The sequence below is a fragment of the Oncorhynchus masou genome, chromosome 6, assembly GCF_036934945.1.
Source record: "Oncorhynchus masou masou isolate Uvic2021 chromosome 6, UVic_Omas_1.1, whole genome shotgun sequence".
Classification (NCBI taxonomy): domain Eukaryota; kingdom Metazoa; phylum Chordata; class Actinopteri; order Salmoniformes; family Salmonidae; genus Oncorhynchus; species Oncorhynchus masou.
The window spans coordinates 69,094,412-69,112,626 of NC_088217.1; the positions used below are offsets into that span (position 1 = coordinate 69,094,412).

Here is an 18,215-nt window from a genome sequence, read left to right on the forward strand (position 1 = left end):
CGCACTACTGTCAAGACCAGGATGCATACCAAGTCACACGGATGTTTACATGTACCTACGAGTGAAAAAAAAAAAACGATATAACTTTGTACATATTTTTGCTAAATCTTAGGACAAACCCCCCCCCCACTGAAATGCACTTTCCGTTCTCACGTGTGTCTTATCCACTGTGTTTTGGTCAAATTGTAACTCGAGCACAATGTGTAAGGTTCCACCTGACAGTGGGCTATTTCGGTATCAGAAATAGTAAGCCCTAGTGTTGCGCTCCTAAAAACACAGTCTCGCCTCCCCCATGCAGCCAGTCACATGGTTGTAACCCAAGCCAAGGCCGTGCAGCGGTTGCTGTCAGTAGAGTAGTGGACTGGTTGGCTTGTCTCCTGACTGACTCATCTTTTGCCAACTGAGTAGCAGGTTCCTTGCTTGATTATTATGAATTCAAACTCAATTCAATAGCCCCAAATATACTTTGGTAGCTGTAAAATTGTATTCCATTTTAACCAGGATAGTCCACTTAGTAAATGAGTATAAGCCACTGCTTTCATGGGAGTCTTGAAATCTAAATGTGGGAGGCAAAACAAATATAAAATGTGCTTGAATCCAAATATTAAAGTGTTATATATATAGCCCCCCCCCCCACTAGTACAGCAGAAGCAACCCCACTTGGTGTTTACAAAATTTACCACAATATCAAATCATATTCCATGTCAAATGTAACATGGTGTGGAACAGAAGAAAACATAACATACATATATGTAAACACTGCTTTTGGGAGCTCAATGTTATACCGTATGTTGAGAAATGTTTACTTGCATGTATTGCACAAGCCTTTTCACAATTCATAAACACACAATAGTTCTGCATGTGTGTCTGTGCAGTATTGGTTGCACCTTTGAAGGCCCAATGCAGCTGTTTTTATATCAGCATCAAATCATTTCTACTTAACAAAGTACCTTACTGTAATAGATTTCCATTAAAATAGGGAGAAAAAAAAATTCTCAAGCAAGACTTTTGCTAGGACTGTCTGGGAGTGGTCTGAGTTGGAAGTTTGGAACTCTTATAGGTCATGGTGTATTAACTGCCTGGTGATGTCACAATGGAAAGTCAAAACTCCCACCCATGCAAACCTGCTGAGCAGAAGGTCCTGTGTAGATTGTATTTTCAACCAGCAACTACCAGGAAATAACACTGATCAAAATGTTTTCATACTTTTACAGTGTTAGTTTCATCAGCACAATATAATTTAAAAGACCGGAACAGAATTGACTGCACTGGACCTGCAACACCTTTCAGCTTAACACAATATTTGTATTTTATGCATTGATTTGGGTATATATTAAATTACTTCAAAATCATGCAAGATAAAAATACAATCTTTTTATGAATTATCCAAAACAAATAACTTGTTGCAATACACTTTTACCTCAATGAAGATATCTGAATGTATTAACCTAATAGAATTATAGGCCTACCTCCAATTGTTGTAAACATACTTGAATTTCTCATAACTTATGGAAGACAATTATCCTCTGCACATAAACAATGAGAAGCTGTTTAAGAAAAAAATTATGTATTTTTGTACAATTTGTTAAAAATATATATTATTTGACTTGTAAACACAATCATTAAACTTTCAAAATAATATTGGACTGATGACTTGAATGTGCATGTAAAAAGACCTTTCGGCCAAGTTTACACAGGCAGTCCAATTCTGATCAGATCAGCTCTTTTGTCCATAATTGGGCTCTTTTGTCCATAATTGCCTGTGTTAACACAGCCTTAATAAATATATATATTTTTAAATCACTCAAGACCATTTACTGTGGCTTGTGTAGTACACTCATCAGGTTTACCCAGTAATAACATTAAGCTGTGTCTGAATTTGGGACCTCAGGTGGAGATGTATAAGTACAGCAGGCAGCCATGTTAAAGTATAGTAATTGATTGCTACACACCAAACAGACAATTGTATACCATAAATAATCAAAACAATATGAATTAGTCCTTTTTATTTCTTAAAAAAAAGTCAATTGGTTTAATCAGATTAAAGAAAGTAGTAACCAATATGAATTACTTAGCTGGCAATTCATCTTCCAGAGAGGATGTCAGTCAGGTCAAAAGGTGGTTATACCAAGATGACGGTCACTGCACAACGTTCATTTGATCACCAATTCAACTGTTCATTACAGGTTTGTCCAAAAGGCCAAGGTAAGGAAAGGAGCGAACATGAGGATAGGGCTACTGGTAAATCCTTTGGCGAGAAGGCAATGACTTGTCATTTTAGGGTGCCTTTAAGTCACATGGCAAGAAGGCGCACTACTGAAATATTAACAGATACAGCAGTAATCGGGGAATATCATGGTTTATCAGACTTTAGACTGGATGCAGCAACATCAATAGAATATCTTAATCATCAAGCAGAACGAAATACTAATAAAAAAGGGGGTTCATTTCTGCATCTTTCCAAACAAATCAACACAATTTGTTCATTTTATGATTGAGGTTTTAATTCACAATATATGTGAACTACTAAGGGTAAGTTTCAAATAAAATCTAATAAAGGAGTGTACTGTTGACATCACAGCTCTTGAATTAAATGTAAATGTTGAAGTTGGAGAGGGGTAAAATAGAAAAACAGGACTGGGAGAGACGAGCACTTCAGTAACATTCTACTGCTCCTACTGTGCCGTTTAAAATGCACACCCGGAGGGTTGAGTTCTCAGTTCTCTTCCTCCTCCTCAGACTCAGACTCTGGAAGACAGAAAAGAGTGGACTCAAATCAGAACATTTCAATTTACAACATGAATATTAAGAGAACTTGTGTTTTTCAAAAAGGTGACTATTTACTATGAAAACATGTTTAAAAAAAATCATTTTACCTTCCTCTGCATGCTTCAACCACTCAACAAATTTCTTCATCTGCTCGAGGAAAACACTCTTTCCTTTAGCAACGTGGGCCTCTGTGTACCACTTAAGAATGGCCTCTTCACTCAAAACATCCGCTGTGTTGGAAGAGAGGGGCAAGAACAAGGAACATAAAAATGTTAGGTCAAAGGTCATGAAAGCCAGGGGACCAGGGTTCATTGGGGCACACCATAAAGCCTCAACGGATAACGAAAATTAATGTTTCTTATTAGATAAGTCTGGGGAAAGTCTCTGTCCCCGTTTCAGTCCATTTTCTTCCGTTTGGTACCTAATAAAAATGACATGTCACATGAAAGCCCCCGCCCCACACAGTCGGTCCGAAATGGCACCCTATTCCCTTCAGTGTGCACTACTTTCAACCAGGTCCCACACCTTTGTAGAGGAGCACCACAATCTTCTGGAAGGCCTTCATGAAGTGGATGTTGTCGTAGCAGTACTCCTGGATCTTCACCAGCAGGATAATCTCAGAGGCTCCCTGGGAGGTGAATGCCTTCAGGAGAGGACTGTATTGCTGTGGAGAAGAGCAAGAGAAAGACACGGGGTTAGGGTACAGGAGGGTGAGACACTAGATGATCTCAGAGGCTCCTTGGGAGGTGAACACATTCAGGAGAGGACTAATGCTGTGGTGGAGAGAGGACCAATAAGTTTCCATGTATCCAATCTTTAATTTACTAATAGGCAAGTCAAATAAGAACAGATTCTTAGTTGCAATGACAAGATGTCAGGACAGCAGCAATAAGCACATACATTTACATTTTAGTCATTAACTTCTTGACGCACCCATCCCGTTAGCGGGATCATTTTCAGCAACACCTGCTGAATTGCAGTGCGCCAAATTCAAATTAAATTCCTAAACATATTTAATTTTCATGAAATCACAAGTGCAATATAGCAAAACACATTTTAGCTTGTTGTTAATCCACCTGGCATAAACGCACAACAAGCGTTTATGTAAGAACATCTCTCTCAGTAGACAAAATATTACAAACACCTAGCAGCCAAGTAGATTAGTCACAAAAATCAGAAAAGCAATAGATTAAATCGCTTACCCTTTGATGATCTTCGGATGTTTGCACTCCCGAGACTCACAGTTCCACAATAAGTGTTCCTTTTGTTCCATAAAGATGATTTTTATATCCAAAACAACTCCATTTGTTTGGCGCGTTATGTTCAGAAATCCACATGCTCGAGCGGTCACGGCATTGCAGATGAAAATTCCAAATAGTATCCGTAATGCCCACAGAAACATGTCAAAAGTTTTTTTTATAATCAATACTCAGGTTGTTTTTAAACTATATAATCGATAATATATCAACTGGGACTGTCGCTTTTTCAATAGGAGAGGGAGAGACAATGGCTGCTCCACTCTGTTACGCAAGCAAAACTCTGCGAACACCCAGCTATCCACTGACGCGACGTTATCTTTCTCGCTCATTTAAAAAAAATAAAAGCCTGAAACTATGTCTAAAGACTTGATACCTTAAGGAAGCCATAGGAAAAGGAATCTGGTTGATATCCCTTTAAAAAGGAGGCAAGGCATCCAATGGAACAGAGAGCTTTCAGAAAAAACAGTACTTCCTTGTTGGATTTCCCTCAGGTTTTCACCTGCAATATCAGTTCTGTTATACTCACAGACAATACTTTGACAGTTTTAGAAACTTTAGAGTGTTTTCTATCCTAATCTGACAAGTATATGCATATTCTAGTTTCTGGGCCTGAGAAATTGGCGGTTTCAAATGGGTACGTTTTTAGCAAAAACGAAAAGCCTGCCCCCTACACTCAAGAAGTTACACCGATGCTCTTGGGTAACATTTTGGTTATTTACAACACTTGTAACCTCTTGAACCTCTGGGGGTAGTATTTCATTTTTGGAATAAAAAACGTTCCCGTTTTAAACAAGATATTTTGTCATGAAAAGATGCTCGACTATGCATATAATTGACAGCTTTGGAAAGAAAACACTGACGTTTCCAAAACTGCAAAGATATTATCTGTGAGTGCCCCATAACTAATGCTACAGGCGAAGCCAAGATGAAATTTCATACAAGAAATGGCCCAGATTTTGAATGCGCTGTGTTCCAATGTCTCCTTATATGGCTGTGAATGCGCCTACACTCTGTCGTTTCCCCAAGGTGTCTGCAGCATTGGGACGTATTTGTAGGCATATCATTGGAAGATTGAACATAAGAGACTACATTTACCAGGTGTCCGCCTGGTGTCCTCCGTCAAAATTGCGTAATCTCCAGCTGCATGCGCGTTTCCATTTGATTCAGAAGAGAAAGTCAATTGCCACGAATGATTTATCATCGATAGATATGTGAAAAACACCTTGAGGATTGATTCTAAACAACGTTTGCCATGTTTGTCGATATTATGGAGTTAATTTGGGAAAACGTTTGCGTTGTAATGACTGAATTTTCGGGGGGTTTTCTTAGCCAAACGTGATGAACAAAACAGAGCGATTTCTCCTACACAAATAATCTGAGAGTCTCCGCATTGAAAACATCTGAAGTTCTTCAAAGGTAAATGATTTTATTTGAATGCTTTTCTTATTTTTGTGAAAATGTTGCCTGCTGAATGCTAGGCTTAATGCTATGCTAGCTATCAATACTCTTACACAAATGCTTGTTTAGCTATGGTTCAAAAGCATATTTTGAAAATCTGAGATTACAGGGTTGTTCACAAAAGGCTAAGCTTGAGAGCTAATATATTTATTTAATTTCATTTGCATGAATAGGTAACGTTGCATTATGCTAATGAGCTTGAGGCTGATTACGATCCCGGATACGGGATTGCTCGTCGCAAGAGGTTAACCGCTATACGGGGGGGGGGGCAACACTCCAATCTGGCCGATATTAGTACCACCCCACCCTCTTCCAATACTATACAGTTCCAGAAGACACTAATCTGAAGTTAATTTAGCAACAACCAATTTAACCTTCATCTAGGTTTGTCTCATTGAGAAATGTCTGGCAAGAGACCTGTTCAATAACGCAGAAGTCTAGTTACAAAGCTTTTACCTTCAAGTGTTTGATAGATTGTTCGCAGACCAGCTCTTCCTTCTTGTTCCATTCCACACAGCTCATGACACTAGACCACACGATGCCGATCATCAGTTGTTCAGAGATGCTGGTCTTCTTCATCTCCTCCCTGACGTAGGCAATTATCTAACCAAAGCAGGAAACATGTCAATGAACAGCTATCAAGCGAGTATATGGCAACACCCACCCGTAGCACGCGCTCCAGCAGGTGTATCTCACTGATCATCCCTAAAGCAAACACCTCATTTGGCCGCCTTTCATTCCAGTTCTCTGCTGCCTATGACTGGAACGAATTGCAAAAATCGCTGAAGTTGGAGACTTATCTCCCTCACCAACTTCAAACATCTGCTATCTGAGCAGCTAACCGATCGCTGCAGCTGTACATAGTCTGTCGGTAAATAGCCCACCCATTTTTACCTCCCTCATCCCCATACTGTTTTTATTTACTTTTCTGCTCTTTTGCACACCAATATCTCTACCTGTACATGAACATCTGATCATTTATCACTCCAGTGTTAATCTGCAAAAATTGTAATTATTCGCCTACCTCCTCATGCCTTTTGCACACAATGTATATAGACTTTTTTCTACTGTGTTATTGACTTGTTAATTGTTTACTCCATGTGTAACTGTCGTCTGTTCACACTGCTATGCTTTATCTTGGCCAGGTCGCAGTTGCAAATGAGAACTTGTTCTCAACTAGCCTACCTGGTTAAATAAAAAAATATAACATACATACATACATACAGAACAAAAATATAAACACAACATGTAAAGTGGAGGTCTAATGTTTCTTGAGTGGAAAAAAGACAAAAAAAATCTCCATACTGTATGCACAAAATGTGTATTTTAATTTGTTTACTTCCCTGTAAGTGAGCATTTCTCATTTGCCAACATAATCCATCTACCCGACAGGTGTGGAATATCAAGAAGCTGATTAAGCAGCATGCTTATTACACAGGTGCACCTTGTGCTGAGGACAAAAGGCCACTAAAATGTGCAGTTGTCACACAACATCACAGATGTCTCAAGTTGAGGGAGCGGGCAATTCCTCTGCTGACAAGAGGCACGTCAAGCAGAGCGGTTGCCAGAGAATGGAGCATTCATTTCTCTACCATAAGTCATTTTAGAGAATTTTGCAGTACTTCTAGCCTCAGAAATGCAGACCATGTGTAACCATGCAAGCCCAAAACCTCCACAACCAGGTTCTTTGCCTGCGGGATCGGTAGAGACCAGCCACCCGGAACACTGATGAAACTGACGAGTGCTTGTATCTATAATAAAGTCCTTTTGTGGAAGAAAACTAATTCTGATTAGCTGGGTCTGGCTCCCAAGTAGGTGGGCTGATGCCCTCCCAGGGCCACCCATAGCTGCGCCCCTGGTCATGTGAAATCCAAAGATACGCCTAAGATGTATTTCAATGTACTGATATCCTTATATGAACTGTACAGCGCATTCAGACCCCTTGACTTTTCCACTTTGTTACATTACAGCCTTATTCTAAAATGGATTTAAAAATGTTTCCCCCCCCCCTCAAACACACAACATCCCATAATGACAAAGCAAAAACATTAAACCCTTTACTCAGTATTTTGTTGAAGCACCTTTGGTAGCGATTACAGCCTCTAGACTTCTTGAGTATTACGCTACAATCGTTGCGTGCTAGGAATATGGGACCAAATACTAAATTGTTAACTACTTTAATACACAAACTAATTTGTCCCAATACTTCTAGACCTCTTAAAAAAAGTGGGGACTATGCACAAAGAGTGGTGTTATTTCTAAGTAGTTCACCCAATCAATGAAAATACCCACAAATGAAAGCTGACAAGACTGCACTTTAACCTGTCATTGTATAATTTCAAAGTTCTGTATGCAGTAGAGAGACAAAAAATATATAATGTGTCACTGTCCCAATACTTTGAGCCCACTGTATAAGAATAGAGTAGCCAGGCCTCACATCTTTGAAGTTATCCCCACGGGCCATCATCTCCTGGAGCTCTTTCTGCAGCTCCTTACGGGACCCGATGGCCTCCTGGTTCCTGGCAAAGTCCGACAGCTCCTTCAGTCCCGCGTCAGTGAAGTACTTAGAAAAATGCTCACAGCTCCGCTTGTTGGCAGGAAAGAGTTCCTATGACAGATATAGATACAAGTAATTAGTTCCCATTCAATATTTATTTTGTTTTAAATCTACAGGCCTATATAAAAACTCTTAGGGTTCAACAGACAATCTCCATTGAACATGCTTTTTAGACTACGACTAGTCTTGAAGGGATAGTTCAAATCAAATTTATTTATATAGCCCTTCGTACATCAGCTGATATCTCAAAGTGCTGTACAGAAACCCAGCCTAAAACCCCAAACAGCAAGCAATGCAGGTGTAGAAGCACCCAAATGACAAAATTATACTTGCTTCCTTACCCCTATGGATAAGGTACAACATAAATCCATACTTTGGTTTAGTATCCCTCGCACAATTTCAATATGCTAACATTTCAGCATTTATGAACAAATCCCATTAAAGTCATGGGACAGATTAGCATTTTTCGTACACATTAAGTCTAAATCATTCAAAAGTATCTAAAATTGATTGTGAAGCTCAACAAAGTCACTTTGTTGAGCTTGAAAGTGATGTGAAATGTTAATATTGGTCCCATGACTAATGGGATTTGTGCCACAAATGCTAACATATGGAAACAACGCCAGGGATACTAAAACAAAGCATGGATTGCTGTCATGCCTTGTCCATAGACTGCTTACAGCAGGTGTATCAAACTAATTTCCATGGAGGGCCTAGTGCCTGCTGGTTTTTCCTTGCAATTAAGACCTAGACAAGCAGGTGAGGGGAGTGTCTTACTAATTAGTGACCTGGAGTCAATCAAGTACAAGGGACGAGCAAAAACCCGCAGACACTGCCTTCCGTAGAATTAGTAGGACACGGGCTTGTAAGTAAACATTGTTTACCCTGTAAGCCCCTTAACCAACAATAGAGTTAAGAAAATAACTTTTTTTAAAGTAAGAAATAACTAAAGAGCGAGCAGCAGTAAAATAACAATATCGAGGCTATATACAGGGGGTACCGGTACAGAGTCAGTGAGCGGGGGCACTGGTTAGTCCAGGTAATATGTACATGTAAGTAGAGTTAAAGTGACTATGCATAGATGAGAGTAACAGCAGCGTAGAGAGAAGAGGAGGAGGAGGGGGGAGGGGGGACACACACAATACAAATTGGTGTGCTTGGACCATGTTAGTTTGTTGGTGATATGGACACCAAGGAACTTGACGCTCTAAACCTGTTCTACTACAGCCCTGTCAATGAGAATGGGTGTGTGCTCGGTCCTCCTTTTGCTGTAGTCCACAATCATCTCCTTAGTCTTTGTCATGCTGAGGGAGAAGTTGTCCTTGCACCACACGGGCAGGTCTCTGACCTCCCTATAGGCTGTCTCGTCATTGTTCAGGCCTACCACTGTTCTGTCAATGGCAAACTTCATAGTGTTGGAGTTGTGCAATCATGAGTGTACAGGGGACTTAGCACGCACCTCTGAGGGGTCCCCGTGTTGATCATTGTGGAGGATGTGTTGTTTCCTACCCTTACCACCTGGGGCAACCCGTCAGGAAGTCCAGGATCCAGTTGCAATGGGTATTGTTTAGTCCCAGAATTGCATTCTCACATTGTGTTCTTGGGCACAGGGACAATGGTGGTCTGCTTGAAACATGTTGGTACTACAGACTGACAGGTAGAGGTTGAAAATGTCGGTGAAGACTTGAGTTGGTCAGAGCATGCTCAGAGTACACGTCCTGGTAATCAGTCTAGCCTTGCGGCCTTGTGAATGTTGACCTGTTTAAAAGTCTTACAACGACTGCGGAGAGCGTGATCACAGTCATCTGCAACAGCCGATGCTCTCATATGCATGTTTCAGTGTTACTTGCCTCGAAGCGAGCATAGAAGTTCTTTAGCTCATCTGATAGCTGCCCAGTGACACACGCCTCTCAGCTGTGCTTCCCTTTGTAGTCTAAGTTTGCAAGCCCTGCCACATCCAACGAGCGTCAGAGCCGGCGTAGTACGATTTGATCTTAGTCCTGTATTGTTTTGCCTGTTTGATGGTTCGGAGGGCATAGCGGGATTTCTTATAAGCTTCCGGATTAGAGTCCCACTCCTTAAAAGCGGTAGCTCTACCCTTGAACTAGGTGCGGATGTTGCCTGTAATCCATGGCTTCTGGTTGGGGTATGTACTAGAGGTCGACCGATTAATTAGGGCTGATTTCAAGTTTTCATAACAATCGGAAATCTGTATTTTTGGGCTCCGATTTATTATTTATTATATATTTTTTATACCTTTATTTAACTAGGCAAGTCAGTTAAGAACACATTCTTATTTTCAATGACGGCCTAGGAACGGTGGGTTAACTGCCTTTTTCAGGGGCAGAACGACAGATTTTAACCTTGTCAGCTCAAGGGATCCAATCCTGCAACCGTACTGTTAACAAGTCCAACGCTCAAACCATTGCACTCCACGAGGAGCCTGCCTGTAACGCGAATGCAGTGGAAGCCAAGGTAAATTGCAAGCGAGCATTAACCTTCTCATAAAAAACAATCAAGCATAATCACTAGTTATAACTACTAATCCAGTTTAGCAGGCAATATTAAATCAGGTGAAATTGTGTCATTTCTCTTGCGTTCATTGCACGCAGTCAGGGTATATGCAACAGTTTGGGCTGCCTGGCTCATTGCGAACTAATTTGCCATAATTTTACGTAATTATGACATAACATTGAAGGTTGTGCAATATAACAAGAATATTTAGACTAAGATGCCACCTGTTAGATAAAATACGGTTCCGTATTTCACTGAAATAAATGATAGTTTCCGGATTTGACCATATTAATGACCAAAGGCTCGTATTTCTGTGTTATTATGTTATAATTAAGTCTGATTTGATAGAGCAGTCTGACTGAGCAGCAGCAGGCCCGTAATCATTCATTCAAACAGCACTTTTGTGCGTTTTGCCAGCAGCTCTTTGCAAGCACAGCGCCGTTTATGACTTCAAGCCTATCAGCACTAATGGCTGGTGTAACCAATGTGAAATGGCTAGCTAGTGAGCTGGGTGTGAGCTAATACCGTTTCAAACGTCACTCGCTTTTAGATTTGGAGTAGTTATTCCCCTTGCGCTGCAATGGCCGCGGCTTTTGTGGAACGATGGGTAACGCTGCCTAGAGACGGTTCAAGCCCCGGTAGGGGCGAGGAGAGGGATGGAAGCTATACTGTTACACTGGCAATACTAAAGTGCCTATAAGAACATCCAATAGTCAAAGGTATATGAAATACAAACGGTAGAGAGAGAAATAGTCCTATAAATAATATATTAACTACAGCCTAAAACGTCTTACCTTGGAATATTGAAGTCTCATGTTAAAAGGAACCACCAACTTTCATATGTTCTCATGTTCTGAGCAAGGAACTTAAACATTAGCTTTCTTACATGGCACATACTGCATATTGGCACATACTACTTCTCCAACACTTTGTTTTTGCATTATTTTAACCATTAACCATTTAATTATTTATGAGGCTAAATTGATTTTATTGATTTATTTTAACTTAATATAATACGTGTTTATTCAGTATTGTTGTAATTGTCATTATTCCAAATAAATAAATACATTTAAACTTTTAAATTTACATTTTTAAAATCGGTATCGGCCTTTTTGGTCCTCCAATAATCGGTATCGGCGTTAAAATCATAATCGGTCGACCTCTAGTATGTACGTACAGTCACTGTGGGGACGACATCATCGATGCACTTATTGATGAAGCCAGTGACTGATGTGGTGTACTCCTCAATGCCATCGAAAGAATCCCGGAACACATTCCAGTCCGCTAGCAAAACAGTCCTATAGTTTAGCATCTGCGTCATCTGACCACTTTTTTTTAATTGACCGAGTCACTGGTGCTCCCTGCTATAATATTCACTTGTATAAGCAGGAATCAAGATAGAACGTCAGATTTGCTAAATGGAAGGCGAGGGAGAGCTTTGTATACATCTGTGTGTGGAATAACGGTGGTCTTGAGTCCCACCACCCCCCCCCCGTCTGGTTGCACATTTAATATGCTGATAGAAATGAGGTAAAACTGATTTAAGTTTCCAGCCACTAGGAGCGCCGCCTCTGGATGAGCGTTTTCCTGTTTGCTTATGGTGGTATACAGCTCATTGAGTGCGGTCTTAGTGCCGCATCGGTCTGTGGTGGTATGTAGACAGCTATGAAAAACACACATGAAAACTCTACGTAGCCCGTGTGGTCTACAGCTTATCATAAAATACTCTACCTCAGGCGAGCAAAACCTTGAGACTTTCTTCCTACAAATATACATAGACCGCTACCCCTTGTCTTACCAGAGGCTGCTGTTCTATCCTGCCGATAGAGTGTATAACCCGCCAGCTGTATGTTATTCATGTTGGTCGTTCAGCCACGACGACTCGGTGGAACATAAAATTACAGTTAATACATGCTTTTAGTTCGTCCCATTTATTTTCCAGCGATTGCCATCTGTGCTGTTAGCCAACATACAAAGGCAGATTAGCTACCCGTCGCCTAATCCTCACAAGGCACCCCCGATCTCCTTCCGTAAAATCTTTGTCTCTTTCTCCTGTTGTGAACGACAGGGATGAGGGCCTGTTCGGGCATCTGCAGTAAATCCCTCTCGTCCAACTCATTAAAGAAAAATTCTGTGTCCAATTCCAGGTGAGTAGTCGCTGTTCTGATGTCCAGAAGCTCATTTCGGTCATAAGAGACGGTAGCTGTGACATTACGTACAAAATAAAGTTAAACGCAAAAATTAAAAAAACAATAGAACAGCAGCCATCCTCTCCGGCGCCATTAAATGTTGTAAGGAAGCGTATGTCACTTTGGAGAACCATCCCTTTAATCTGTGTTGAGGAAAGCACCACTTTATATGTATTGGTATCCTTCAAGGGGCACAAAAAAGAGGAATTGAGTAAGGAATTGTAGCTTTACCATCAGCCTGTTGTCCATGCTGACTTTGCGGAGAGCGACAGCAACAGCGTTGATATCCCTTTCATAGATCCAGGACTTGAACAGTTTCACAGCAAAGGCTGCAGATACTCCTGCAAACAGTCATAATGCAACAGTCAAAGCAGCAGGTACCTTGCAATAAACAGCACTCAAATCAATCATTTGTATGAACTAAAAACATTTCAGAGACATTGGATTCATAAAAAATAAGTTGTTTGACTGAATACTGTGTCTATTTCAGAGACCATTTAACAAAAAGGTGCGTATCCAGTGAAGAGGTTCATGTTCATTAGGGCCCACCGTAACCAAAACATTTGTGAAAATGAAAACAAGCAGCTCTTATTGGACAGGTCCAGGTAAAGATAGTGGTGGGCTGGCAGACACTCACCCTCTTTGACCACGTTCTCGTTGAAGAGACTTCCAATGACAGCGGCTGATATGTTTCCATTGGCCAACAGAATGCCAGTGAGCATGGCCAGCTTGTTGCGTTCGGATTCGGTGAACCCTTTTAAAAACAGCAGCAACTGTGGAGTAGATAAAATAATGAGCCTGCAGGGTAAATGTTTTAGTTCTTTGTTGCGAAAATAAAATATCCCATTCAAACAGCTCATGCAGGTTCCATTATGTGCAACTCCCATCAGTGACAACTGCCAAGCAGGAGTTCAAACCAACTGTCTCACCTTCTTGATCTCCTCCTCAAACCCTTTCTCCAGGTACTTGTAACGCCGGATCAGCTTGTTAAAAACCTACAAGTCCAAAACAAAAGGAAGATGTGAAATTGTGGTAAATTCATTATTATACAGCATCGATTAGCTGGGTAGAGCTTCTTGACAGATGTAGATCTATAGTTGGATATAGATACATCTGTCAAGAAGCTCTACCCGGCTAATCGAATGTATATCTATAGTTGGATATAGATACATCTGTTAAGAAGCTCTACCCAGCTAATCGAATGTATATCTATAGTTGGATATAGATACATCTGTCAAGAAGCTCTACCCAGCTAATCGAATGTATATCTATAGTTGGATATAGATGCATCTGTCAAGAAGCTCTACCCAGCTAATCGAATGTATATCTATAGTTGGATATAGATACATTGCCCTAAGAAATTATTTCCACATCCTCTTACCTGAGCATATGCTTGCATTGTCTCAAGGTCCTCTTGTGCCGTGAAGAGGCAGAACTCTGTGCGGGTCAGGTCGTCCGATATACTACCTCCTGGGGCTGCAGTCAGGTGAAGGGGGAGAAAGAAAGTGTCATGTGTGCTGATCTGGACAACAGTGGCTTTCCAAACAGTATGGAATCTGACCTCCAACACTACACTTCCTCTAAAACTCTCAATGAATCCCCTTTCCTTCTCAAAAAACACATTGTTGAAGGTCCGATGGGTGGGACTTGGGAAGGAGGCAAGGGATCCCTGAAAGTTACTGATTTTCTACACTACTTAAAGATCTGTACTCACCAAGCATTCCGCCAGCCACCAGGATGTCAAAGAGTGTCTCTGCATACCGGCGGTAGTCAAGCTTGGCGCCAGAGGCATCAAGGAATTTTGCAACAGCTTCCAAATCAGAGCCAGTTTGATTCAAGCCTTGTACGATACTTTCTTGAAACTGAGTAGGGTCAAATCTCTCCTTTTCATCTGTTGAAAAACATGCCAGAATTTCACTGCCGGTAGCATTTTGACATAGCAAGGTGAAACCAAAATAGTGGTCAATTGGTCAACAAAGAAGATGCCCAACTTACCTCTTTTCCTCGTTTTGAAACGCTGGCCGGTTAGCGTTGGCTTTTGCTGCTTTTGATTATTCATAAAAGACACTCTGGATGAGAAAAGTTTAACATTAACGTCTGTGATTGAGCACTGTCAAGATAACTAGTAAACATTAGCAGGCTATGTATAGCTAGTTGGAAAGGTGCTCTGCCCACCAGTATTTACCTAACGTTAGGCCCATGCGAGCCAGTCAGAGCTATGCTATGCTATGCCTTGTTCTGGATATCTTTTAGCAAGCCACACCTGGTAATTTGGATAACTGGCAAAGTTGACATGGTTTAATATTCATCGTGACCAAGCTAGGTTACAATCGAACTGTAGTTAGGTGAAGTTAGCTAGCCTGCTTAGTTGCCATCCAATATGGTAGGCTTTAGTGTGAGCACGGGGACCTTCCCCCATGCGCCTGTTCAGCCAGGCCTTGCTTGTTCGTGTGGCACCTGCGAAACACCCACAGCAGCTAACGTTAGCTAACAAGCCACAATTTCCTGTAATGCGAACAAAACTTGGACCAAAGGACGTCGATTTGGCAACTAGGTGTCTCTACAGTGGGCCGTTAATTAAAACATGCGTTTCAACGTGCCATATCGAACAAAGTCAGTTCTTCCGACATGACAGCTAACGTTGTTAGCCATTTAGTTGCCTGAAAAAGAACTCCAGCTAGTACATGTTAGTTTAAACAGACACGTGTAGATTAAATTGTCTACCGAATGTGCAAAGTATGCAGGTCACCTACCGAAATGTCTGCAGATAAAAAAACGGTTAGAGAAAGAACAAATTCAAAACACCCGATTTCAGTTCTATCGACCTAACAAAAATACTATTTCCGGAACCAACCAGTGACTGGTTTTCGCAAGTACGCATGCGTGTTTAAATACGGCTCTATAGTGTATATGTAATGTTTCTTTGTCATGATGTAACTTTCTTGATAATGTGTGTAAATTATGGTCAAGTTCAAGCCATGTGACATTGGTCAATTCCGAAGGTATTTAAACTGCCACAAATGATACTTCAGAGCTTTTGAGCAAACATCAATGATGTCATCCCACCAAATTGCTGTGAATTGATTTTCGATGTCATTGTTTTAGATGCCATTCCCTCAGGTGTTGCTATGTTATTCAGGAACGTGTCAAGACCTGACCCTCAGAGCCTACCTTCTATTGACCCTGTTGACTCATCAGTAGGAAAGATTTCTTTCTCTTTTGGTCCATTCAACAACAGAGCGATACGATCCTTGTTTCAGCAGGATGTTGTATCTATCTATACCTTATGTCATGCCTTATTGGAATGGATTTATTGATAATATCTGTTGGGAAAAAGTTTGGATGTTGCCACACATATACCTACTTGTTAACAAAATTAAGGAAGTTTCCTTTAAAATTATTCATAAATATTATCCTGCCAACCACTATATGAAGCATTTTAAGGAAAACATCAACTCAAATTGCTCCTTTTGTAATGACCACCTAGAAATAGTGTTGCATCTTTTTTTGGCATTGTATGCATGTAAGACAACTGTGGCAAGACATCAGTAGGGTTTACACTATTGTGGAGAGATGTACTGTTTGGATTCTTTACATACAATAGAAATAAGCTGAAACATTTTTATGTAATTAATTTCATTATTCTTTTGGCCAAATTTCATACACACAAATGTACATTTACAAACAGAAAACCACATTTTTGTACCCTACAAAAAGAAATTGAACTGTATTTTAAGATGGTTAAATGCTCTACTAACAAAAAAGCTGTTAGAATTGTAAGTATATGCATGTCCCTTAAGGGCCTTGTGTAATTGTAATGTGATATTGTACCCCCTAGCTCGATTGTCCATTGTTTGTAATCTATGTATGCTTGTGTTCCCTCATGTGCTTTATGTATTAATTTGTTGTTAATATATAAAAAATAAATAAATCTTTCCTCTGACACCACCTATTGTGTAGGTCCTGGATGGCAGGAAGCTTGGCCCCAGTGATGTACTGGGCTGTTCGCTCCACCATCTGTAGCGCCATAGGTCAGATGCTGAGCAGTTGCCATACCAGGCGGTGATGTAACTGGTCAGGATGCACTCGATGGTGCAGCTGTAGAACCTTTTGAGGATCTGGGGACCCATGCCAAATCTTTTCAGTCTCCTGGAAAAGGTTTTGTCGTGCCCTCTTCACGACTGTCTTGGTATGTTTGGACCATGATAGTTCTTTAGTGATGTGGACACCAAGGAACCCGCTCCAGTACAGCCCCGTCGATGTTAATGGGGGTCTGTCTGGCCCACTTTTTCCTGTAGTCCACGATCAGCTCCATTGTCTTGCTCACAGTGAGGGAGAGGTTGTTGTCCTAGCACCACATGGCCAGTTCTCTGACCTCTTCCCTATAGGCTGTCTCATCGTTGTCGGTGATCAGGCCTACCACTGCTGTGTCGTCAGCAAATTTAATGATGGTGTTGGAGTCGTGTTTGGCCACGCAGTCGTGGGTGAACAGGGAATACAGGAGGGGACTAAGTACACACCCCTGAGGGGCCCCAGTGTTAAGGATCAGGGTGACAGATGTGTTGTTGCCTATTCTTTAAAAAAATAAAAATAAGGGGTGGATCAGCTTAATATTGCGGAAAGAATGTTGCTTCCGTCAAAGTAATTATCTGCATAATTTCCAATCCCCCATATATTTTTGGGGTAAATATATATATCCATACACACATGCATACATATACACATATATACATACACATACCTATATAGACATACATACATACTTTTTTAAAGAAATCAAATCAAATTTTATTTGTCACATACACATGGTTAGCAGATGTTAATGCGAGTGTAGCGAAATGCTTGTGCTTCTAGTTCCGACAATGCAGTAATAACCAACGAGTAATCTCGCTAAAAATTCCAAAACTACTACCTTATAGACACAAGTGTAAGGGGATAAAGAATATGTACATAAAGATATATGAATGAGTGATGGTACAGAGCGGCATAGGCAAGATACAGTAGATGGTATTGAGTACAGTATATACATATGAGATGAGAATGTAAACAAAGTGGCATATTTAAAGTGGCTAGTGATACATGTAGTACATAAAGATGCAGTAGATGATATAGAGTACAGTATATACGTATACATATGAGATGAATAATGTAGGGTATGTAAACATTATATTCGGTAGCATTGTTTAAAGTGGCTAGTGATATATTTTACATAATTTCTCATCAATTCCCATTATTAAAGTGGCTGGAGTTGAGTCAGTGTGTTGGCAGCAGCCACTCAATGTTAGTGGTGGCTGTTTAACAGTCTGATGGCCTTGAGATAGAAGCTGTTTTTCAGTCTCTCGGTCCCAGCTTTGATGCACCTGTACTGACCTAGCCTTCTGGATGATAGCGGGGTGAACAGGCAGTGGCTCGGGTGGTTGTTGTCCTTGATGATCTTTATGGCCTTCCTGTGACATCGGGTGGTGTAGG

The 18,215-nt window shown here is 40.7% G+C and overlaps 1 protein-coding gene across 1 annotated transcript; it reads right to left on the reverse strand.

Moving 5' to 3' along the window:
* Positions 1–1,991: 1,991 nt before the first annotated feature.
* On the reverse strand, positions 1,992–15,617 carry LOC135542496 (eIF5-mimic protein 2-A-like). The gene is made up of 12 exons (XM_064969496.1): positions 15,500–15,617; positions 14,742–14,815; positions 14,461–14,637; positions 14,128–14,222; positions 13,676–13,741; positions 13,384–13,519; positions 12,978–13,087; positions 7,924–8,094; positions 5,943–6,089; positions 3,295–3,433; positions 2,877–2,999; positions 1,992–2,748 (listed from the first exon to the last, which is right to left on the reverse strand). The coding sequence occupies exons 2-12, from the start codon at positions 14,803–14,805 to the stop codon at positions 2,717–2,719; spliced, it is 1,260 nt and encodes a 419-aa protein (XP_064825568.1). The 5' UTR covers positions 14,806–14,815; positions 15,500–15,617; the 3' UTR covers positions 1,992–2,716.
* Positions 15,618–18,215: the final 2,598 nt, after the last annotated feature.

Excerpts from the sequence above, each read along its gene's own strand:
- LOC135542496 (XM_064969496.1), bottom strand. The coding sequence starts at position 14,805 with ATGAATAATCAAAAGCAGCAAAAGCCAACGCTAACCGGCCAGCGTTTC. Across the intron at positions 13,088-13,383 it reads CGAGAACGTGGTCAAAGAGG|GAGTATCTGCAGCCTTTGCT; the intron begins GTGAGTGTCTGC and ends GACTGTTTGCAG. Across the intron at positions 8,095-12,977 it reads GCATGGACAACAGGCTGATG|GAACTCTTTCCTGCCAACAA; the intron begins GTAAAGCTACAA and ends TATCTGTCATAG.